The sequence below is a fragment of the Chanos chanos genome, chromosome 5, assembly GCF_902362185.1.
Source record: "Chanos chanos chromosome 5, fChaCha1.1, whole genome shotgun sequence".
In the NCBI taxonomy this organism is placed as follows: Eukaryota; Metazoa; Chordata; class Actinopteri; order Gonorynchiformes; family Chanidae; genus Chanos; species Chanos chanos.
Genome location: NC_044499.1, coordinates 45197725 through 45224119, shown reverse-complemented (window position 1 = coordinate 45224119; position 26395 = coordinate 45197725). Strand labels below are relative to the sequence as shown.

Sequence of the window (26395 nt, the reverse complement as noted above, 5' to 3'; positions counted from 1 at the left end):
GGAAGCCAGTATTGGGTACAAATATTTATGTGCCGGCGTGTTTCAGCTAAAAACATCTCACAGAAACAAAAGGTGGTTACATAAACAGTGCCACGGGGCCTTGACGGTCAAGAACGTTTAGTGCAAGGGGACACGCACTCTTAGGCTCATATCATCTTTCTGGCATTCCTCTCATCAACATGCTGCTCTGGAGTTACACCAGAGAATAACCAGCAGCTTTCGCACGCTCACACACACACACACACACACACAGACACACACACGCACGCAAAGACTACATCCCTAACACACTTACGTCAGAGCAAACTGAGCGGCAACCAAAGGACATCAAAAAGGCGCCGATCAGGCATCGGCGCTTTACACTATGACTGCTTATCGTCCAAAACCGCAGACAAATGATCGCAAAAAATCCCAATACATACATCTATGATCATTTTTGGCAGGGCTATAAAAAGGATTACGATGGGGGAAAAAAAATAGAAATACATAAACACATAGTTTTTATATGAATGAGTCCTGAATTTACATACTTGGCAAAGCAAGTGAAATTCCATCTAACTGGAATTTATTTGCCTGTTGGACAGTAGAGACTGGAACGAAAAGGAGGGGGATCAGTTATGTGATCTCTGGTGATCATACAATGACTCTCATTACATCATTTTGTCGACTATACTCAAGGACGCTGACATATATAGACAAATATAGATTTCTTTAGAAATCCCTGAGAGATATAATTGGGGAGACCTAGATTAAAACCTTATGTTCCCGGGAAATATCATAAATCTTTTCGTATTATGTGGACATCACTCACTTCTAAGCCTGCCCTCCCCACACGGCCTACAGTATAAAACTGTGAAGGTCACTTTCCTGAAATGCGCGTCTTACATAACCAAGGTTGACTGATAGAACAGTTTCAAACTCAATGCAGGCATACCTCAGTGTGTTTGACAGTGGTTTGACCAAAAATGGCATGGATGCCTGTTTGAGAAATAAAAGTCTCTCTTTCTGTCTCTATTTCTCTTCCTTGCTGCACTGTCTTCTAATGAAAACCTGCTGAAAGGGAGGCATGTAACTTCCATATGAGATCACCATTCTCCCTAAGTGTTCAAAAGCAGTAAAACATGCTTTTTCTGGTAGATTCAACATTAAAAACTACTGCAATAAACACTGTTTATATGGATGGGTGTTGATAAATGAACTACAAAAACTGAAAACATTGACATAAATCACTGACACACAAAACTAAGAACTCTACTAAAATCACTGCTCAATTCATCTTTACCTGACAGCAAACAAATGGTAATGAATAAAAATTCTGGTCAGGGTGCTTTAACCGTACATAGGCTATGATTGACAACATTGAGTTTTTAAATGTCTAACAAAACGGCCAGACCATTACATAATCTCACTTTGATGAACAGAATAGACATGAAGGAGCTCTTATCTACTCAACTTCACTCAGTTGGTGAAGATGAAGTGAAGAGCAAAAGTAAAACAAAGTCAAGACCTCACTTCAGTCTCTATGTCGCTTCAGGTCTCACCTCGTTGAAGCGTGTCACCAGATCCTCCACAGTGTTATAGTGGGTGTTCTGCGTGGGCATACTGGGAGCAGACAGAGACGCTTTGAGGTGCGGATGACGCTTCTGGCACTCTGGGCTACCCAGATCACGGGTGAGGAAACAGAGGTAGTCCAAAGGGAAAACGCGGCGATACAGCTGCTGCTCCTGTTCCGTTAGGACGTAGGCGATCTCTTCGGGGAACTGAATGAGGTGACGCAGGTCCGCCAGCTCCTTGCTGATGCCCGTCACGTTGGGCGACAGGGCACTGGCGCCAGCCATGGAGCCGCAGAGCTGCCGCTCTGAAAACCACACACGCACAAATAGACAAACGAGCAACATCAGAACAGCGAGACCTCAGAAGATTCCACACGCTCAATAAAGTGAAGTGATACCATCTACAAATGCGCCTCAAAAGTTACCTCCAGGGTAGAAATTCAAGGGGGTAACCAACATTTTATTCATTTAAAACATTTTTCATAATCTGAAAATGAAAAAGATATATCAGTCAAATGAACTACATTGAGCGGCGAGCTACTGGGAAAAGTATAGTATACTTCACTGATGTGTCTAAGGTTCGATCTGATGTTTTACAATTACCGTATTAACTCAGCTCTAACAGAGGACACAATGTTCTATATACCTATCTCGGCTTATAAAGATAGACCAGGATCTTGGTCCAATCGTGTTGGCGTGATTAGCAGGCCTGGGTAGACAAAGCACAATAAATACTCTAAATTAGATGCCTGTCTGGACATCTTCAGCTGTCAAAGGCTAAACTAGATGTTTCATTCGATGCTTCAGGGCACCACAGCCAACACCGGAACTGCTGTGGAAGGAGCTTTCTGCTGCATAATTTGTGTATCAAGTCATTATCTACCGTGGACATGAAAACATCGCTTGTGTGTAAATGTTTACAAATAATTTACTTGCAAAAATATTAAACCTCACAGTGTATTTTTGAAATATGTATATTTTTGTGAGGTTTAAGTGTAGAGCTCCAAATACAAAATCTTCTTTTGGTTGCTGATTTTTTATTTATTTATTTTTTTTTCTGATTTTTTCTGCTGGTTTTATTACCTTTCTTGGTGAGACAACATGAATGAAGCTATTGACAATGTTGTATCACATTGTAGTTTTAACTCATTGATAGACAATGTTCTGAAAGCAGTGTAAATAATGGCTTCCATCATTTAAATGGTTTGTGCATTTGCTATCATCAGACAACTGCTGTGGAAAGAAGAGGGCCAAAATATTCCTGTGTGGCTACTAAGACTGAAGCCTAAGGATTAAAAAAAAAACAAAAAAAAACCCCACATATTGACAAAGTATAATAAGGCGTTAGAAAGCAGATGTTCTATACCGAGGCTCACCAACATCGCGCTGCGATCTCCAGCGTTCGCTTATCATAACACATCACACGCAGCTGTGCACCCCCTCATTCTCACATGGGATCGTTTGATGTAAGACAAATAGACTGAAAATTAATAAGCAGTTCATTATGCCACAAAAGCCCTGAAATAAGTGTATGCCTGATCTTTATGTATGGCCCATTCAATACAGAGTTAAAAGCATGCGGATTTCAGGGTTCGCGCCCTGTTCGTTTCGGCATAGATCCTGCTTTTAAGAAACACAAAGCTGTCTAAGTGCACTTCCTGACAGCCTTACTCATCCTCTGCATTCATTCACAGTCCTGTCTCTCTTTGTCTTCTCAAATAACAAAGAAATAGGAGGTTTTTTTTCTTTTTTCTTAAATTAAATCTTTAAATATCAGTAGCTTGAAATGGATGGGCAGGTTTGACTTTGATTCATGGTTATGAATAAAGCACGCAATAAATGTCTCTTAATGATCATTCACATCATGCCATACAGAGACTTATTAATCCATAAGGACATTAGGCACATGAAAAACATAAAGAAGATGAATGAAACCATGAAAACACAAACATATCATTATTGTGATGCAGTACATCCAATATTGTCTAATGCCCAATGATCACATATGTACAGTAGAGTGGTTCATGTCAGAGAAAACTACAATGATAGTATTCTAGGAGGAAAAGTCCAAAGAACAGTCATCAACTTTCTACAAATCAGAAACAGCTATGACTTGCAAGCCTGTGGTAAGCAGTACAGCATGTGACAAAAAGATAAATGAAAATGCCAGAATTTCAAAAAAAAAAAAAAAAAAATTAGCAGGCTAAGAGCTTGATGAAAGGCCAACTTACATGCTGCACAAGAAGCAATTCAGGCTTCAGACTGAATCCATATCTGTGAAAGTTGGTTTGCAACCCTTGATGATACTGTCAGTGGATGATTTGCATGATGATAAAGATTGCAGGAGAGCTTTCGGCTCTTACATTTAAGGTAATTGATATATTGATACGCCTAGAGCAGTGTCAACTAAACCAAATGAATGACTTGTAAACCTGTTTTACAACATACAACACATGTGTTGTACAAGAGGGTATTAGTCCAACGTGTTATTAACCAACCAACAGCATTTAGTCTTTACACAACAATTGTCCTATGATTCGCACTGAACTCCAAGTGACTACACAGAAGTGTTTTGCAATTTCAGTGTAAAACACAAAACACAATGAATGTTTGATAGGACAGCACAACAACCAACCATGTCACATCATTTCCATAAATAGAAAAACACTTCTCCAATGAAATATGAATAATTCGACCTAATGAACTGCAACACTACATCCGGGCTCTTCAACCATACTGTTGTCTTCCTGCGTACCAAAAAAGAACTGCGAAACATAAATCCTTGACACCGAGCACACCGTACAAGAACAGCAGCGTTGGAACACTCACAAGAAGAGATGAAAATGATTGATTCAAATTCACATAAAGCCAACCTGCCACCCTTCTTACTCTAACACAGATGGCTGGAGCAGACACTTACTTATTAGTTTAAAATCCACCCTGTGAGAGTGCTTCATGGTGGTACCGGCCGGCGGCTCACAGGTTCTCTGCTTCACGCAGCACCGGCGAGAGACACTTATCCACATTTAAGCAGCCAGCAGCAGCTGTCCAACTCCTCAGTCTTCTGAGCAGACGTTCTGCATATCTCACGACCGGCAGCTAGTCCACTCCACCCCTCCACCCCTCCACCCCTCCCTCCCTCTCTCTCTCTCTCTCTCTCTCTCTCTCTCTCTCTCCCTCTCCCTCGTTCTCTCTCTCCCTCTCTCAGACACACATACACAAACACACAAGCCCTCATACCCTCCTTTAGCTACTCCAATCTGGGAGGTCAGGTTACTCACAGATGAAAGGAACACATAGTGTTACTCCAGAAAGAGGAAGTCAAGCATCTAAACATGTACTCTGAGCCATTCAGGAGCAATTCAAAACCTCATGTTCAGGTCTGTATGAAGGAAAACAGCTACAGAGATGATTGTTTAATTTGTTCCAACGACTTGGTAAGAACATTTGTTATTAAGTATGATCCCCCGGGAACTGTTCCTTACCTTTAACCTTGTTTTTTTTTTTTTTTTATCTTGTCTTCCTAAAACATTTGCTTGAGGTTAGCAGTTTCTCCAACTTTTTTCCATAAAACCAAATTTTAGACAAAACCGTCAGGACACACCAAAAATATAAAGTACCAAAACCAGCATTCCCACCAACAAAGTTTCACACACTGCTCCTATGGATAACATGGAATAGAGTCAACCACTGAGTAAGGTGAGCTGAAAAATGTACATACAAACTTTGAGAAATTATGCACAGTGGACATTCATGTCACAACACTGAAATGCAGGAGAACCTCCACTGCTTTCCCACACCTGCCAATTCTTCAAGCGGAGCATACGTGAGAGCGAGTGATCTGCCAGCGCTTCAGAGCACAGTGTTCCCGAACCCAGTATAAACAACATAAACATGGCCACATGACACAACCTGGGCAACACACAGTCTTTCTACCACTCACAAGGAGTTCGAAGGTTTGAAATTTTCCATGGAAAAAAAAGGGTTGAATTGTTCTTCATTGACAGCGCGTTGATCAATGCTTCTTTTCTCCTGCCCAGACCTTTCCAAAACTCTTCTTATTCCAATTATCTATCTCCTTGACCATGTATATGTGTGTTTTGGTATCGAAACTGTTCCACTTCAGAGATGCTGACTTCTTTTTCAGACATGTTCTATTGCGTAGACAGAGAGCGCTGTGTCCAAAACAACAACAACATCAACAACAACAACAACAACAACAACAACAACAACAACAACAACAACAACAAAAAAACACGATGCAAACTTCAGATGTCCCACACTGTGAGAAATGTTGTTTTATAAACTGATTAGAGAGCAAAAGGGAGAGATGGGAGATCTAATAAGAGGGTTAATAAAGATGCAGCAAACTAAAATGCATCACATTCTGAAATAACTAACGGATACTGCAAATGAAGGACATGCTTGGCTTGAGTGGACAATGTACAGCTCAATGTATACCGCCAGAAAAAAAATAATACCAACAAGAGAAAACAGAAATCCTGGGCTAAAGCAATAGCCCAATGGAGCCAGTAAAACACTGGTTGGTCAGTTCTTGGCTTAAAGCTAAATACCAAATTCTTACATGGTTTAAGCTAAGCAGGATTTGAATACCTTTCAGAAGGTTACAAACTGTTTGAAGTGAAATTTAAGCATAGCATTAAAAGAGGGAATAAAGTTCTGAAATTCAGACCACTTACAAATACATATATAATACAATAAAATATAATATAACATAATACAATACTATATATATATGTGTGTGTGTGTGTGTCTGTATGTATGTATACATACACACACACACACACACACATATATACAAAAGACTTCAACTATTCATCTACCTTTTCCTGAACAACTGGCGACTAAAACATTGAACAAAAATGTGACAATCTGAATTACATTAAGTTTTATGGCCATTAACACAAGTGCCCTTGATTTTACATCAGTAAAATGCAACTAATGTACATAACGACCTATATCAGACTGTATCTTGTCTAAAAGGAAGTTTCCTCCCGCAGGTCGTAAATGAATGAAAGAATGCTCCAGCAATTAGGCCAGTATTTGGAGGCCACAGATACCAGGGTGACTGACTCACCAAGTCAACTTTGATCATAGCCACCGTGTCACCTGGACCCGGTCCAGATAACTCTGTCGAGCCTTGAGAGGATCATCTTGCAAAAGTGTACAGGGGCGGCAGGCGGCTTGCCTCACAGGTTATACCACAGAGAAAGAGAGTGACTGCCACTGACTGCAGCCAGAATCAAATCAGCCAAAGACAATCAAGGGAAGAACACTATTACACATCAAAGGGGGGCTCAAGGATGTTTGAAGTGCACGCTGCATTAAAGTCTGTTGGCAGCATCACCGCAGAGAGATGGAAGAGCACAAGACTCACTCCTCTACAGCAATCATATAACACAGCACTTAGCTGCATAGTGGAGATGATTTTCATTAGTCCGCAATCCGTTTTTCCCTCATCTGTCAAAAAACCTCCTTGTACATCTTTCCCCTTGGCAAAGAACACACACACACACACACACACACACTCCAAAAAATCATTTACTGAAATTCTTCTGGGGAACGTTTTATAGTCCCCTAAGGAGAAAAGTCGAAGGGAAATATGAAAAAAAGTCTGGTGGAAAGATGAGCTGAAGTTCCATATGTGTGAGTAAGATGTATAAGCTACTACAGAAATAACCTCTGCGTTCATCCCCTCACAAATGTCCCACAGCAAATAACACCAGACATGTGGGAAAATTACAAAACAAAAAGTCTCTGTGGACTAGAGATCGCTACTCTACTCAAATCGAAACTGAACCATCCTTGGAAATAATGAAAGCAACGGTCTACAACACCCACAAATGAATAAATTGTTTATCCTTATCAGATGACATGTACCTTTAAAATGTTCACTGAAATTACTGCTCTCATGGGAACAGGAATCATGTCTGCGGCTTGCGCAATAGTTATGGCTAAGCTTTTCGTCTTTACGGCCAGGATGCGCAACAGCTCCAAACAGCTTCCCCGCTTACACCGACCACAAGTTCAACACTAAAACGATTCAAAAGGAGTAAATAAAAAACACTCTGATCCCACCCTTGGGATGATTATGAAAACAAAGCAAACTAATTAATCTTTAACCATATAGCAACTCTTACAAATCTTGTATACTGTCTCATTTTGTACCTCTGCCCACTTACCTTTTGGGGTGGCTTTGCTGGTGGAGCCAACAGCGACACTGGGTAACGAAGTCCGGGCTGCGAGGCCTGCAGTAGCCTCCAGCAAGGCTCCAGTGAGCTGAGTAGCAATGCTGGTCCTCAGAAAGCAGGCCCGGTAGTTAATCAACACTGGGGACGACAAGGGCCATGTCCCTACAGAGCAGTACCCTGGGTAAGAGGGCTGCACACAGGCCAGAAGTTTCCAGGAGGGGTGTAGGAAGTGGACCTCTGGAGTCAGGATAGGATCAGCTTGACCAACCTGCGAACACACAAACAACATAAAAGAAAAAATACATATATATTTTATCAAATAAAGATACGGCTGACGCCTAGTATTTGTGACGTTTCTGAGGAATACTTGAGGAAGATATTTCAGCTTTTCCCCTTTGTTTTCCATTCTGGTATGCAGTTCCTTTGACGCTTCACGAAATGTGTTTTCATGTGTGGTCATTTTCAAAGGAAGCGCACACATTTTAAATGAACACCTAGATGAAAAACATAAACTGAACTAGAGGTTTGCTTCGTAATTATACTGTCCCTCCATTTGAAGGAGGACTCAGATCTACTGCCAATTTACTTAAGGTTTCAGTTATGTCAAAAGCAAGAGAAGAGAGAGAACTTTGTGTTCTTAATGTGCATATTAAGAGAACTGCACCACAAGCTTACAAGAAACTTAACTCAAACCTCTCCTAAGATGGCCTGACTGTAGTTCATTTCAGTAGATTATGAGTTTATTTGGAGCATTCAAATATCCATGACAATTTTGGTTGAATAGCTCTGGTTTCACAAAAATTGGCTGAAAGGGAGCAAACTGTTTCAAAAACCTTAAAATTTAACATCTACATCAGCTGTAGGGAAGTATCCACTCACAGGCTTTAAGAAACAGTGTTTCCCATTTAGACTTGGCATAAAATTTTGACAAACAACATTCCAACTGCATCTAGTTTTGCGAAGCCTTAGACTATAATACACGTTGTTTACTTTCTTTGAGGTCACTGATGCAAGGGCTATGTGTTCAAAAATCTCACATCTTTGCTGTCCAATAAAAATAGCCAACAGAGCTGTCCAATAAAGAGCTGTACAGTACGGGGCATACAGGAAACCTTACATTGCAGATTCAGAGCAACTCAGCGAACTTGCATCTTCAAACCACTGACAAAAGTCTGAAACAGCATCTGAAAGCAATTTTAAAGGCTGTATTCACGGACGATATTGTCGGGTCTTCAAAACAAACCTATCCTGACTGATGAAGCACCAACACCATCATCTCCCTCTTCTCCTGGCACAGCTCAGCTCCGCTCACACTGCAGGGAATGGTGATTATTTCACCATTACTGACCCCAGACGGCAATTCTGCCACGTGTTTCTGAGAAAACCATTACTGCTGTTCTCTGTACCCTTCTTCAGAAGCTATTGACCCAGCTTCCTCATCCCAGCTCTCCGCTGCATACAGGTGCCTTGTGCCAAACATTAAAGCATTTTCATTGGATAAATCAATTCGGCACCGGTGCTGTGTGACAACGACTGGCTCGTGGGCCCCCCAGCGACTCCCTTGGAGGCTGTCACTGAAAGTAAGAGGGTGAAGTGGAGACGCAAGATTTTAGGGCAATTTTATCTAAAGGTCCATGTCTCTGACATCAACCCATCTTCAGCACTATATTGGAAAACAGTTTGCTCAGGGAAGTATAATCCATCAAAGCTGGTCCTTCAATTAAAAAATAAAGCTCTTGGTACAGTATATCAAAGTGATACTACACCAAAAAAAAAGATGCTGAAGTCATTTTTTTAACTCTCTGTTGTGTCAGCAAGTAAAAAAAAACAAAAACATTTTTGGCATCTGTGCATTTAAGGCTGGAACTTTTTCTTCTCTCCAGATGAACTGTACAGCTTTACAGCAGACATTTAATGAACAAATGATTTACTTGTAGTCCCTTGTCAATTACTGTTAAAAACCGGTTTCAGCAGACACACTGTTGAGTAAAAAAAAAATCATTTACAGCTTCATATTTGTTAAAATATCCTTTCAATAAATGAGCATTAATGGAACATTTCTGTTCTTGAGCTCCTCAGATCATTAGCTGGACGATGCCAAGTATCTAATGAGAACAGATAAAAAAAACATAAGCACAATGGTAATGTTTCTTGGGTGAAATGCAGGTCATGTCTCCAATTAGACAGGCAACGCACTGTGCTCAGCATCTGAGAATTGTCTTTGGACTGGAATTAAGTAGCTTATTGCCACAGCAACCAGGATAAAAGATTCTCAAAAGGGCTTAACAAGTCAATAGCCCAGGTCCTCATTTTTCTCATTTCATGGAGGTGCTACCAGAAAAAATTGCTTTGAGATGGCAGCTTATGTAACTAAACAATGTTGAAACCATTTTCAACATCAGCTCTAGCGAGAAACCGTGCTGTCAATTTCAACTGAATGATGTCAAGTATTTTAAATTAAAAAGGTACCTAGTAGCAAATTGCACAATGTTCAACACAAAGAGAACCAACGAACACAAGCAGGCAGTTATCATGACTTTGGAGAAAAAAAAAAAAAGATTCAGTTTCTAAGGAACACGCAATGAAATTGACGGGTTTTTTTAATGTCAGCATGCAAACCTTTTTTGAAACCTTAATTTATCAACAGCTATTAAAAAAAAAAAAAAAAAAAAAAAAGGTTTTACCATTCACCCCCTTGATGTTCGTTATGTTTCATAGAGTACAACAGTGTTCCTGTCAGCAATCAGAAATGCCGACCTGCAGTATGTGCAAGTTACAAAATCCCTCTCCATGCTGCAGAGTGGCTCCTTCCAAATGACTCTTTTAAGGGATGGGTTTCCTGTTCTAAAGATGATAAAATGTTACTTTGCCGTTGTCAGATCTTAAACCAGACCCCGGAGACTAAAATCATCCTGCCCGCACGTTCTGTGGCCACTTTTTTTTTTTTTTTTTGCCTGACCTCACCAGCTGTGGTGTTACAGAGCCCGCGCTGAAGTGGCATTACACAAGCAGCCCCGAAAGGACAAATCAACCCCACAGGCAGGTGGCTAAAAGCGTCCTCCTTTTATTGTTAATCTGCATTGTTGCCAGACAACCTTAGCTAAGTCAGAAGAGGAAAAATCCAAGCCAAGCCAATAAACAGATACCAACCTCACTAAACGTGATATTTAAACATGACCACAGACATGAGAGGATTCCACTGGTCGAAACAGAGGACAAACGCGTTTTAGTTACCAGTGACATTTTATCAGCAGGGGCCTGCACTGATTACAGGAAGGACCCTTCCAATCAGGATTAAGGGGAAGCAAAAACAGGCATAAAAACCTTCATCCAATCTGATATAGAACACTGGACTATATAGTAAGACTTCTTCTTCAGCGAAGTCCCCTGGCAACCACTGAATACACAGCTGCATAAACTGACTGTTGCTACCGGTGCAAATGTTGTTTAAAGTTATAAATTTCTAGTCTTGTCCCTAAATCTCACCAGTCTGGTTCTCATCAAGATTATTCATTTTAATCACAATTTTTTTCTGTGACATAGCACAGGGTCTTTAAATAAATAGACATCAAACTAACTATACATCTAGATATTATCTAACCAGACGTCTATCTGTTATCTAATCAACATGTCAACGACTTACTTTTCTGACACACACGCACACACTTTTTGGTTTCTTATTTTCTAATACAACGATTACGAGTATTTTACTCAGCTAAGATATCAGCAAACAAGCCAGGTTCAACATTGTGAGTTCAAGTTGACCACAAAGTCAGCAGGTGCGCTGGGATGTGAAGACAGTCTCTGGGCAGAGTTCCTATTGTGAGGTTGAAATTCTAGCTGGCTGCACTGGAGACTAAGTCAGACTAAAAGCCTGAAGACACACAAAGACGGCCGGAATGCCAAGCCTCTGTTAGGAGCACAGGAGCAGAGTGCAGTGACGAGCACACACAGTCCTAACCAACACAACACAACACAAAAAGACATTGGTCTTACACGCTGATGCGAAAAACAACATCTCTGAACGATGATCAAGCGGCGCAAACAAACGACTGAACAGCTGCTTTTAAGGGTTCCTTTACTTCTCACGGTGACTCGCAGGAAAGTTATTATATACATCCAAAATTGGACTGGTGACACTGTGTATTCAATTTTTATTTAATCTGCTGATGTAATTAACAGCTGAACAGACACCTTTCTTACTAAGCTGTGTCTTTAGTGGGCAAGATCTCTTGCCTGGCATTGATATTACTGACTGGAAATCAGACTTAAATAATCCTCTTCTCAGCATTAAGTAAAATGTGAAGCCTTTAGCACACTGACTCAGCATGGCCTTAACATGCCATTACAGGAGTGACCTACAGATCCTTCTAGCATTCAAACCCTTTGGGTCATGTGACCTAAACAGTATGCAGCTGTCACAAACATGCAGAGTGAAGACACAGGGTGGGATGGTTTTTGTGGAGAAGTGTCAAACACATGGTGGTCTAGTATTACCACAAGACGAACCAAATCTGGACCAAAGTTCAGTTCATCAATTGATGCTTCCAAAACCACTATTTACTTTCTACCACAAATTAAATTAAGATAAGACGAGCTTAAAAATGTTTTCAGATTTTTTTTTTTCCTGGTTATGAAGCTGCAGTAGAAATCACGATGAATATCACATAAACGAAATAAAATCTGATTGCGTGCTCTTGTAATCCTATGATACGGTAAAAAGATGAGTAATACACGAGTATAAAAAATGCTGATTTACAACATGCTGTCAGATAGTAGTTTACTGTCTCAATTTTATATTACTCCTCCATTGATTGTACAGTGTCAAGCTGGAGCAAAGATATAGGCTCTAAAAGACATCAGCCCACAGACTGTACAAACACAACTTTTCCCTCAATATGTCGGTCAAGTCCTCACTAAATGAATTCTAAAGACATAGCTCTCTCTACATCTTGGATGTGTCCTTGAATGTGTGCTATAAATCTGCACTCCTTTCAAAATCTAAACATCTGAATAGGGATATACTGACATTTGAGGGGGCATGAGTATTCACTGGCACGCTAAAAAAGACATTTTCATAAATGGAACTATTATAATATTATAATGGGGACAAATTTCATTTAAAATCATTTCTCTCCACGTACAGCTGTTTATGTCTGGCGTGTCTGTAAAGACTTGGCGGGGAACGCTAAACATTACCACCCTTGCACTCCTTTTGGCAAGAGAAACCTTTTGTCCAGGCAGAAATCCGGACCCTGTGTCTTTGCGAGCTGTTTCTTCCCCTCAGTTGCTGGATGTCTGGATTTTTTCAAAGCTGACTAAATATTTTGTGTCCATGCCAATGCTGTCTTCTTATCCAGACAATGCTGGCCTCAACCTATCAAACATCAATTAATTCTGTTTGGAAGAACAGATACTTGAATACCTTCCTTGATAAAGATGTTCTTATCAGGAGAGAGCTTGGGTTATGTAAAAGTAAGGTATGCATCAACTGTTCTGAAGTGGAAAAAAAGATTCAGCATTTCTCTGTTAATACCAAACTCAGACAGCCTCTTCCAAATGGAGTGAAACACCCCGTACATAATGAGCTGTGAACTTTGGGGGGGGGGGGGGGGGGATGTAAATACAGACATACAGTAATATGGGTGGACTGTTATGCATCAAAGTTGTAAAAATAAAATGTACCTGTCCTTGAAATTGTCACAGTCCATTACCTGACATAAATGACACAGGGGCCATTTCACACAGGAAACGGATGATAACCCTTGTAACATCTTGTGTCTTGTGTGTACATCATAATTTTTAAACTACTGCATGAACTATTGTAAGGAGATACATATGCATTCTAACATGACTGAGCTGTTAGCAGATTTACTCTTTTATATTTTTGTATTTGAAAATACATACTCTTCACACACTCTTTTTTTTCCTTTATGAATGAATCCAAATTCATCCATGCTATACCTGATCTTTGAGAGCTGCTGTAAGTACATTTCAAATCTCTCTTGCACAAGCGCTAAGAAAAAAAACAACAAACAAGTTTCATTCTCGATTTGCAATACATTGGCCACACCTGCACATTGAGGCAACTGAAATGTCAATCAATTGATCTACGGATGCAGTGTAATTGGCAACACAGCATAAAAAAACTGAGAGAACACATTCTCACAGGAGGTAGTGCATCCCCAGAGAATTTTCTCAATTGTCCAGCACTGTCTATTGTCAATTGCAGATCCATTATACTGACTCCCATGGGAGCTCCCATGAACCCTCCACGAAAGTCTACTTCTTAACCTCTGAGGTGGAATGCTTGGAATGAAATCCATTTAACCATACATCACAATAAACTTCATGCTCAGCACTGACATATAAAACAACAATGCACAAATTCTGCATATGACTGGGGCCCCCATGTCTTTAAGCTTGAATAACGCTTTCCCATTGTCATAGAGACCAGAGAGTGACCGCAAACAGGACTGATATGTTACTATGTGTGAGAATACGGGGGCTCATTCCCACAATTCATCTGAGCCACAAGGGAACCTTAAAACTGTTCTGCATTCTCAGAATGTACAATGATTGCTGACCGACTTCTTTTCTTCCTCAAAGTTCAACAGGAACCTATTACAGTCTCCTTCTGAATTGAGAACTTGACTCAGTGTGTAAAACACACAAATAAGAATTGAAAATATGTGCCTGGAATTGGTTCTGTTTCGTGCCATAGTTTGGCAATAATGATGTTAACAAGAGTTATCGTCAAAAAAAAAAAAAAAAAAAAAGCCCAAAATAAATCAAAAGGGCAAAATTGTGACGTTTTAGCGCATTGAGATTTACTTTTGCTGCAAACACAAATGATACACTTTGTTCATTCTCCATGCTCCATGAAGAGTGGACACTTTCAAATAAAATGACATCTTTTCACGTTGTAATGTTTACATCCTATGTTATCAGCAACACCCTGACTAGCCAACACTGATTCACTAATCAAAGTATAAAGTCTCCAGAGAGCAGGTTACATAGAGGACACTGTACCATGTTCCCAGTATTCAAAACACACAAAACAAAACCAATCTCCAACAAGTACAGAATGCAACACCAGGCAGTCATTCATCTTTAAAAACAACACGCCGAGAAAATCCAAATGAAGACTAACGAGCAGACCCTTACCCCGTCGAAAACGAGATCCCGATAGCTTTTATTACGAAAGAGTCACATGCAGGATTTAGGCAGGCCTACGTTACAGAGATCCTGTGTGTGTGTGTCTCAGAGCAGGTCCAGAAGTTGGCTGTCTGAGGCTGTAGTGAGAGCTGTGTGGATGTGATGCTCTCAGATTGCTCAGAGACAGTTTGGCACACAGCAAAGAGAAGGTGGGGCCCAACGCCAGTTCATGATCTCCTGCTGAATTTCACATGGGACCGTCTCAGCAATGTAACAGCTAATACCTCCCAGCACACACTCTCGAGCGGTTGCCTTTCACAACTCTCGGCTTACATGCCAATTTGTACGGGGACTCCGGACCAACGTTTGTGTGAAACAACCAAGAGATGCCACGAACGCGCGTAGGTTGTTTGTTTAATTTACTCTTTTGCTTTTATGTTACCACCCACAAAAGCCAAAAATGGGAAAACGGGCATGGGAAAACAAAACAAATGGAAGAGGGCAGAGAGCGCTGAAGAAGGGAAGAGAAAAGACAAACACTTAATGAGAAAACTGTTTGACTGGCCCACGTAGGGGTGGCTGCTCCCTGGGCATACAGCTCAAAGTGACAGACTGAACCTGGAACCTATTACCAACGAGAGAGAAATATAATGGCTCCCTGAAGGATCCTGTTATCACATCAACTTTCTCATGATGTCACACTGTAGCACTCTTTCTGCTGCTGTTAAAAAATAAATAAATTCCAGCTTTGCTAGTCCAAGATAGCATTTGGTAAGCTTGATGTGAGTATTGGCTTAATGGCCATTTTGCAAGATACAAAAAAACAGTGCCACTTCAGTGAAATAAAGTCTGCAGGAGTACAAGAGCAGAATTCTAATACAGAATAGTTGAGAACTTACAAATCTACAAAGGCATCAAAGGCACACAGTTTAGAACAACCACTAAAAGAATATATAGAGGAATATATAGAAAAACATGTAGAATCTACATAGAAAGAAGAAATGACGACTTAATGTTTAAAACAGTACGCACAATGTTGCAACAAAACAAAAAGAAGAAGAAGAAGCTGAAGAAGAAGAAAAAGAAAAGAAAGAAAGCAAAAGAAGAAAAAGAAAACAAACTCTACTCAGCCACTGAAAAGTAAATAAACAGCCAGTTGGGAAATGGAGGTGGATGGTGTGGGGTTTTTTTTCCCTGGTATGGGGAATAAAACAAGCCTAGAATAGAGTTAAGGGAGAGAACATTTATCGTCTGTTTGGGCAGGTCTGACTCACTTGACTACCAAGCAATTAGTCCATTATTGAAGGAAGGCAAAGAGAAAGATACCGCCTTACACAGGGTCAATTAAGGACGCTAACGGTTTGGATCTTGAAACTAAGCAATCCCATTAGACGGCATATATTAAACCCTGTTCAATCGAGCTGTTTTAAGTTAGGAGCACAATGATAAACACATGAAAAATTCATACAGCTGTCCTTTAACAACCCAGTGATCCATTGTGACAGGGGAAACAGGTCATATTTTATCAGGAGAATGCTAGAATATTTGATTCCTGTCATCAGTCAGCCTGCTCTGCTGTTACCATGAGAACAGCTTAAGAAGAGGTTTTCAGACTTTCCGCTGAGGCCAAGGCATATGCTATTATACTGTGTGTAAGAGTGATAAAGAAGACAGCAGGCATTGACCTGGCTCTACTTTCCATTTCTGAGCAGGTGATGAAAAATTAAAATCACAATAAACGTCTTGCATCTTACAATAGACATGCATTTGTCTGATCTTGATAAGCATCCACTGAAGGTAAACACAGCTGTTTTTTTGGGGGGGGTTTTGACTGCAGTTCTAATTGTGATGAAGAAAGATATCGATTCTTCAAAGAGAGACTAATTGAAGTCAGCCACTCAAGTAGGAAAAAAAAAAACACATCAAAGTAACTTTCACAACAGAGAAATCAAATTTGCTAACATAAATTCCATTTGATCTACTTAAAAGTATAAGAAGATATATCCACAGGAACAAAATCCATGAATGAATCAATGAAACAAGGTCCATAAGTGCATCATAATCTCAATTATATTTTGAAAGTCACTATGTCATCTTTTTCCCTATGCAGAAGGCTATTCAGTGTATACAGCAAGATGCTAAAGTGGCACAGCAGTGGCTTTCATGCAGTCACCACTGCCTCCTAGTGGTAAGACACTATACTACAGAAGGCAAAACTAAAAATGTTGAGACAAATACAGTTTACTTTCCACACTGACTTTCATTATCATCAGACAGATCTGTGAAAGTTGGCGACACATGCAGAATACAACCCTGTATGACCTACGTAAATACACCTGAGGACAGCAATGTGATGCCTTTGTGCGCTCGAGATCGTTTTTCATACGATTTGCCAAAATCCTGATCATATCTGTGCCAAACCAATGAGGGTGACTAATGCACTGAACATACACAGCAGCTCTGGTGAGGACTGAGGTGTCAGAAATCACGTAATCTGATTACACAATGTACCACGTTCAAATAAAGACTTCTTTGATAGATTATGTCCTGCAGTAGAGGCCAAAGTACTATGACACAGCCTACACAACTTCCGGACAGGTAATACACTGACAATCTTTGGCATGTCTTTATGTTCAACAAGTAGGATGTTTTAAATATCAAGCATGCTTACAAGGTTGTGAAAGTCTTAGGATTTTCATGTGTGACCACTAGGTGGCACAGTCAAGCAATCAAGAAACTCAGCAACACTGCTGGTACACTTCCTCCCTGGGACAATTAAGATTAAACTGGTAATATTGCACTGGAATAGCATGATTAGTCAAATATTTCCAATAACACTGTTTGTTATTGTGTAAGTGAAAGCATTCCCTTTTTTTGTCAGGTCACTTCATGGTCAGTTTTGGTCAATGAAGAACAAATGATTTTCAACTAGCACAGAAGTCTGTCCACGACCGCATTTGGGTAGGCTGAGGACATAAAATATGTGCGTGCAAAATTAAAAAAAAAAAAAAAGTTACACTTGTGGAAAAGAGAGACTGAGACTTTTAAATAAAAAGAAAGCATGCACAGCTGCACAAAATCTAGAGGAAAATTTAGAAAAGTACACAGTATAACATGCCTGTGGCCTCTAAGGGTGTTCGTTTTCCATGAAGCACAAACAGCAGTGTGACTACCACTGAGACCCCGAACTCTCCAGGGGGGAACGACAGACGGCGATGTTGACGTGAGCATTTTCCCAGAACTAAAGACGAGATGGCCCAACGCACTGATGACCCTCACTGACAAAACCAGTTATTTCAGATTAAACTTATGAAAAGCTACATAAGTTTTTTAATTGTCAAATGGAGATGACCCTTCATGCTGGTGTCAGAAAAGTAACTATAATCACCATCCATCCAGCCTTCACAGCTCCAGTCAAAAACAGAAAAAAAAAAAAAGAAGCAATCTATTCATTAAGTTACTATTCCCACTTGACTGTATTCCCTCATGAGTGAGGACAGCATTGAAAATGAGCTCTCTCTTTGTTAATAATAGGTCTTTGGGTTATTGTCCCTGATGCCTTTTTGTAGAGATGCGCATCTGCTTGAACAGCCTGTATCAGCATCCTAATCTATGCCTGTTTTCTAAGCTGCAGGGCCCGGTCGGGAGTGAAAGGAGCCTGCTATGCACATTCCACTCCGACGGCACTCACTCCTGGTCGACAGTGAGAGCATGGCCCCCCTCACACTAATGACACCCACACACATACACACACAAACAAATGCACGGACGCAAGCACACATTCTTAATGCAGACAGAGTGGCGACACTACCAAAATCATTAAGCAAATCTCTTCCCACAGACAACGACGATGGACATGTCAAATCACACTAAGGTGCAAATGTATTTTTTAGTTTGAAGATTATTTGGCAGTTATTCATTCATAAAGCCTTAGTAACCACTGCTTAGGCGTGCCAGGAATTTTCAATGGGTTACATCTTGGCCCTTTGAATCCATCTAGCGCATGTAGGTTTGGCAGTACGCCTGTAGTTGCCGTCTTGTTAAAACGCGAATCTTTGTCCTAGTTTTGGTTTTCTCTCACTGTAGCCAGAAGGTTTTCCTCAAAGACCTCTCTGTACTTTACTCTAGATATTTCCCCCTTTCTCAAAACAGCTTTATCTCTATCAGCCAATGAGAAGCATCCTCATCAAGACTCTTTCACCTTCACCCCTAGCACTGTCCAACAGTCGTACGCAACATTTTTCATTATTTGTTCAATTATATGTCAGACCTCAAAATGCTTTGGCATATGGCTACAGAATCTCCAGGGCTTTTTCTTCTGCGTACCCCAAACCCATTTTAATTTCATTTTGGACCCAGTGACTTTATGGGGTGATTGAACCATGAGTTGGAAAAAAAAAACAAAAAAAAACACTGTGTCTATGTACACCACCTGTCCAGAATAAGATCAGCCTCCCAAGAACTCATTTCAGAACCACCTGCTTCTCTGTTGACTCTTCCATCTGTTTTACGTTTTTCAGGAGCATTTTCCTGTTTTAATACACTGGGCCCTCTAGAAGGTAAACACTTTGACTTGTAAAATTTTCATCAAGGCCATTCTTCTTCCGGGACTCAAGAGTCTAAGAGTCGTCTCTCTGCAAACACATAAACTCCTAAAGAGACGTTTGATTAATTACAACTGTTTGTCCAACAAATTAAAAACTTTATTACCAGAGTGGCAGTGATTGGCTATATATTTCATGTTCATCTTCACAAGACTGACAAACACGTGCGGTCAAAGAGTCTTACCTTATTTCACCCAGCCGCACACGGCTATGTGAGCAGAACTCACCGGAACTCTGTTTATTTCTATCCATACCCTGTACTTTTTTCTTTTTAAATCAAGATAAATTCAATAAACAGGATGTGCCAACAAATTCACGCCTCTAAAAATGACCTGAATGCTGAAGTGAAAGTTGTCTGTGCGGTTTAATTCAAAGACCGGTCAGAGCGGGCGAAAACATGACAACATGAAACCACATACCATTTTTTTATATTTTCCTTAGGAAACTGTGGCACCAGACACTGTGACCAGCAACAGTTTCATTAACTGGACATAAATTCGCTGACCATCAACATGAACAAGGTGCATAATCTATGTGAGTGGCCAGCCGCAGTGGCCACGACTGACAGAAATCACATTCAGATTATGGGTATGACTACATTTCTACATGACTCCAAACAGAATAAAAACCGGGCTGGAGAGCAGTAATAAACTAAAGTTAAACAATGTTTGTACACCGACCTGACAAGTTTTATTGGGGAGCATGCCATGGGAGTCCGTTAAATGGCTTTAAGCAACGCTAAACCAACGTCTGGCCTGCACAAAGACCACTTTGTGTCCTGTGTCATGGCCTCTGTGTCCCCTCCCCCTGCTGTGCTGTGTTCTGGGTTTTGCCCGACGATTTCAAGTCTACTCAGAAGTGGTGGTGGACAAGGCTTCTTATCAGCTTCTGTCATTCCGTTCTCTGTGGTGTACAGAAAGGTCTCAGACAGGATGTGATCTAGCTCTACCAGGCCTGTTGTTACAGCCTGAGCACATATCTGAGTGAGGAGGACGGGTGAGAGCTTTTGCCAAACTTCTCTCTTTTTTTTTTTTTTTTTTTTGGATTTGTTTTTTTTTTTTTTTTTCCTTTGTTAAGTTAATCGCAATGCACTGCGGTATCTACGTCGTACGTTTTCTCCCGTGTTAGTCACAATTTTGGTACTTCCGCATCCCGGTCTTATTCTGCTGTTATTTCAACAAGAGCATCTGATAAAGGCTCATTGCTATGGTTATCAGTCATCACCTGTTTAGCAAATGCTGTCTTACACATCGGGCAGTGCTTGCCGAATCGCATACCAGCTTGCTCTTTCTGAGGTGTGTCTGGCGACAGCTATGAAAGTTATTTCCCCTTAATGAAACATAGAGTTGTATTCATCTTTTCCCAAGCTCAAGAGTTTCTCCCACATGGACGCAATATAAACAAAAGTGAGCCTTACGGCAACAAGCAAACTTCATGTATGATCTCTGGACTGGAAACTTGGGCCTTGACAAGCTGACCTTTTATAATATATCATGGCACCCAGAAAAAAAACATAATTCCACCTCAAACTAGTAGTGGGTTTCATCTCTCACCTCCTATATAAGCTTATTAAATGAGTACTGCACATAAAGTCTGTTTATAACATAAACTCCTCGTTGTCCACTGGGAGTACAGAGAGGGGGGGGTCAAGGTCAGGCAAGGTCACAGTTTGAACTCTTCTGTGTTTCCTTCCCACTGTTACTGGCAGTAATTAGAGGGGGGAAAAAAGCACTTTGGACATGCCTTTCAGCGAGTTTCCCATTAAACACAGTGTCTGAAGAAAGATGATGTTTGTTCTTACTATTAACATCTATCACCACAAAAAGTCAATTACTGAGTGAGTGAACTTCAGAGCAAACATGTGCAAACATGAGCAGTCACTACCACCTTAATTAGAGGAACTGGTTCAGAAAATTAGAGTTTCAAAACTGACTGTCAATAAAGAAGCACTTGTTTTAAAAGGGCCAGGTATGCATAAGAGGCAAATACAATCAGAGAGAAAGGAAACAAAGATGCCTCCATATTCCAGAACCTGTTCAAACAAAAAGCAGCTATATCATTCAGTAAATGTTTGAGTCCACAGCCAGAGGCTGCCATAAATTTAAGGTTATCAGGCATGAGAGTGTACTCTGTTTGCTAATTGCATTCAAACAACATAAGCCTTTAATTAAAAGCACGCCTCAATTCAACAAGGCACTTCTATGCAATGAGTTACAATAAAATGCAAATTTAAACACACACACACACACACACACTGAAATTGGCCCTAAAGAGACGCAGATGTCCTATTGTGTTGTATTAAGATGTATTATGGAAAAGGCTGCCTATATAATTTGACAGCCTTTAAATTATGTGAATTATTCTGCCTGGAAACAGTGAGGCTCCAGCTCAACGTAACCACTCTAAGCTCATGTGGAAAGAATGCCGCTTTCCCTGCACCTTCAGCATTGAACCTCAACTCTCCAGAGGTTTCAAATTGGCCTGATGGAGTAATATTGGACAGAGAATACAGAGCCGGTCTGTCCCTCTCCTCTCTCTCTCTCCCTCCATCTCCTTGTCTATTTTTTCAGTATTCGGTGCTCAGCTCTTCAGTTGTTTGCTTGCTTCCCAAATCAGACTCAAAAACCTATTCTGGCATATGTCGCTATAACACGCTAAATAACTTGGACACCCTTAAAACAAAGAAACAAGGAAAAAAAAATTATTTATTGTTTTATTGGCAGCCCGTTTAAAAAAAAAAGACCGCCTGTTTGGCCTCAAATGCAAATAGTAGGAAAACTGCAAGGCACAGCCAGATCATGACAGAGTTATCAAAATAATCATTATGATTTGATACATGAGCTTAGAGGTAAAGCAGGCCACAAAAGAGTAATAAAAGGTCTCTGACCAGCCCATGTTACAAACCCTCTAACAGAGAACTGCTCTGTTTGGGTCAGGACATTGAGAAACACTGAACAGAAAAACTAGTGGTTTGACAAGGTCAGAACTACAGTGTCTTCACTCATATTCTATAGGATACAGTACAGAAGAAAGTATACCTGAAAAATTCATTTAGCATTTACTTACCTTGGGAAGCTATCTATGAGTCTAACTATTGTCTAAATCGAACTTGAAATGTACGTTATTCTTCTTAGTTTTCAAGATGTTAGTGGCTGGAATATTTAAGACAAGTTCTTTTTGTTGTCTTTTACAAAACCACAGTGAAATTGATTATTGAATGTTCATTATGGGAAAAAGAGGCATAACAGTGCCCTTCAGCACATTTCTGCAACAACCGCACAAAAAAAACGTCACACAAAGAATCGAAACGATTCACAATATTTTGGAAGTCACTCGAACAACAAAAAAGAATCAGCTGAAAACAGAAAGAAAATTCACTGCACAGTCCCTCTGCAGACAACCTCTGTGCATATAAGAACAGCATTTCTGATATATTTGAAATGACCCACTGTATTTTTGGTAATGTTGTTTTTGTTTATCCAAAAATATATACAATTCGCTGGTTTATTGAAGTGTGTTGGACCAAAAGAATGTGTGTGGTGCTCAGTGTTTTTTTTTTTAAGGAGTTCTGTTTAAATGCACATGACTGAAACATGACTGAAAAGCAGAATTGTAAACTAAAAGGATCTTCCATACTTGAAGATTGTGTCTCTGTTGAAACTGTGCAGCAAAGTGCGAAAACAGATGCCATAACTCACTCATCAGACCAGAACGTAACACCCTGCTTAAGTCGGCTGACGACAGAGGAAGCTTTCACGACCGCTTGGAGCGTTTGTGCGAAGTGCAAATGATCTTACCTTTGTGAACCTGACCCCTGCGTAGGTGAGAAGAGCTTTGGAAACCTGCAGCAGTAGGGACAGAGGCACTCTGGTTTGTACACTGGCTGTCTGTAGGTGCCTCACAGCTGGGTGACAGGTCTTTCCACAAACAGACTCCCATGCCCTCTCTGAGATATGACCGGTGGGTAGCTTTCTCACAATCACTCTGGTGCCAGTGCAAACAGTCTTCTTGATCTTCTGGTTGTTTTTCAAATATCTTCTGACCAGGACAGTGGAGCGCTCCTTGCTCCGCGCGAACCTGCTATCCGACACGACGTCCTCAGCGTTACTTTGTTGGATGGCGGTAGACGATTTCAGAGCCATCGTTCCACGAAAAGGCCCCCTCAGACACTCTTGAACAGAGCACTTGGCTTTGGGTATCCTTGCGAGCCTCTCCAAGCTGGAGTAGATATCTTTAAAACAGCGACCACATCTGACAGCTGACCTATCCCGCGCTGCGGTTTCCCTCGCGTAGTGGGTTCCCGTTAGGGGGGGCGCGGGCAGGCTGCTTCTCCTCGTGCAGTGGCTACAGCACGTTCTCTCTTCCCTTCGTTTATCTGAGTCAGGATCCAGCTGGCACAGGGCAGTATCCGAACCGCTTAAATTTGGCGGCCTTTGAGTGAGGCGAGTCACGTCAGAAGAAAACCCCTCTGTTTCCGACTGAATGCTGCCCTGCTGAGACACTGTTCCCTCTCTTCCAGTACGAGAGCCACCCCCCTGGCAGCCGCTGAACGTTTCCACTGGATCATAGGTCCTACACAGCTGGCTGCAACACAATCCCTCTGCCCAATGACTCTCCCCTCGACTGGTGCACACCATGTCACTGTTTTCCGGCCCAAGGGAATCCAGGCTCTTAGATCTGGCCTCCAGTGACTTCCACGCTTTGCCGTTCTTACATATCTCAGCCGAAGCTGGATTTTGCCAGTCCTGGCTGCTGTCGAGTGGCGGATGATATGAACCTTCATCCTCAGACAACGCATACGCGTGCAGGTTATTTCTGATTTTAGTTATCTCTTTTCCCAGGCCCCTGGTTCCATTCAGAGCAGTGAGACTCTCAGATGCCATAGTGGTATTTGGGAGGCTGACGTCCTTCTGTCCTTCCACGGAAACCTTCATGTCAAACAGCAGTCTGTAATAGCCCTACTCACAGAGGTCCAGAACACACTTAAATTTCTCCAGCTGTAATTCCAAAGCAAGACGTATTGACCTTGAATAAGAGAAGATGTCTTGACTGGACTGTGCACGGACGAATCTTACATATCAGCGCTGTCGAAAAAGACACTGTTTACTTCACGCCAGCTCCTCCCTCTGTGACCTCCTGTATCATGATCATTCAAACTGAGAATAAGAAACAAGGAAAATAAACATTAGTGAATTAGCCCTCAGAGTCACAAACAAATCATCCTCCACTGTGTTATCCAAAATAAAATGAGTTCGTCCTTATAATAAAATGAAAGACAATAATGATTTTTCTTTTTTTTTTAGTAAGCCAACACAAGGATACAGTTAAACCAGAAAGTCCTTATCATGTCAAGTCATGTTGTGTCTCTCCTGATCCTATTTGGGTTTTTGCTTTTCATTTACTCATCACAAAGGGAAAATTACTGAAAAACTAAAGGCTTAAAAGACAGACAGGTTTGTCAGCATGCAAAGAAAATTCTCACATGTACTGTTGAAATAGTTCTTGCTGAGGAAATCAAACAGTTGTCCAAAACCTCACAAAGTTGTGGAACAGAAAAAAAAAATATCACACTGTTAAACTGCGTGGGTCGCTGGAATGTGAGGCCTCACTGGGGGAGACAGCCCAGAAAGACAGGGGGGGAAGGGGGGGGGGGGCATTTGTTGAATTGATTCAGGGGGAATCCAGCCAGCAAAAGTCCTTAAGTATGGTTCCCACACCCACACAGACAACTCCAAATCTATTACCCAGTAGAGTACGAGGGTCCTTTACATGGTCGAGCAGCATGACAAAAAACGGGAAAGTCTGGATAAAACCAAACAAGGGATAAACGTGAAAACAGAAGAGAGAAGGGAAGGAAGCAGGAAAGAAAGAAAGCAAGAAAGCAAGAAAGAAAGAAAGAAAGAAAGAAAGAAAGAAAGAAAGAAAGAAAAAAATAAGAAAGAAAAAAAAAACAGGAAAGAAAAAGAGAGCAAAAGTGCTTCAATATTTTATACTTGTATTCTTGGTCTTATGGAAGATGCCTTTACAAGAGAAAAATAAACAAATTGGACAGTAAGGCACCTGGCTTTCAGTAGAACATACTAGTGAAGGCGTTGCATCAGTACTCCGGCATGTGATCATGTGGTAAACAAAAAGGTACTCCCTTATCTTACAGTGTGTGCAAAACTGTGACACATAGTCACTGTATAACTATCTGTTTTGTTATGATGACAGCAGATGAAAATGCCTCCTTCCTTGAACAAATTGCTACAACACATTATGAGAAATTCATATGGCATCTAAACCTGAAGAAGTTCTCATATAAAAACAGTCCTTAATCTTTAAATAAATCCACGGAGGGGGAGGACCTTTATGGCCACAAATCTAATTTATAAATCAATGAATAGTCTCAAAGTTCAAAAGCCAGCACACTACCTGTACTCAGGACAACACATAGGAATACTTTACATTAAAACAACTTTATGCATCTGAGAAATAAAATAACGATAATTAATAAACAGAGAGGATAGGATTGTCAAACTGTGTTTGAATCTTACCTTTAGCAATGAAGACAGCTTTGTGTAGACACAGTGATTAAGGAACACCAGGTCTACTTGTCCACTGCACAAGACCTTATCCTAAAGAGAGACAGAGGCAGACTGGTAAACTCTACGGGACAAAACAATTCTAATGTAACAGTGGACTTCTATAAAATACTTGAGATATCACTGAGTAAACAGCTACATCCATGACAATCAACACATACAGTTCTAATCAAAGCTATATGTGTCAGGAGAAGGTCATAAAATTTGGACCTGTCAGCAATGCAATAATTGTTCTAGGCCACCGGTCAGTGCGATCCTCTATGCTACCATATAGTTTGAATATC

The 26395-nt window shown here is 40.7% G+C and overlaps 1 protein-coding gene across 1 annotated transcript in view; it reads right to left on the bottom strand.

Annotated features, from left to right (window-relative positions):
- The window catches only part of plce1 (phospholipase C, epsilon 1), a 42222-nt gene extending 17812 nt beyond the window's left edge, over window positions 1-24410 (bottom strand). The window contains exons 1-3 of the mRNA XM_030775092.1: window positions 23325-24410; window positions 7757-8033; window positions 1542-1858 (exon numbers count right to left, since the gene is read on the bottom strand). Of these exons, the coding sequence (XP_030630952.1) occupies window positions 1542-1858; window positions 7757-8033; window positions 23325-24410 (1680 nt within the window). The remainder of the gene's footprint in view (window positions 1-1541; window positions 1859-7756; window positions 8034-23324) is intronic.
- Window positions 24411-26395: the final 1985 nt, after the last annotated feature.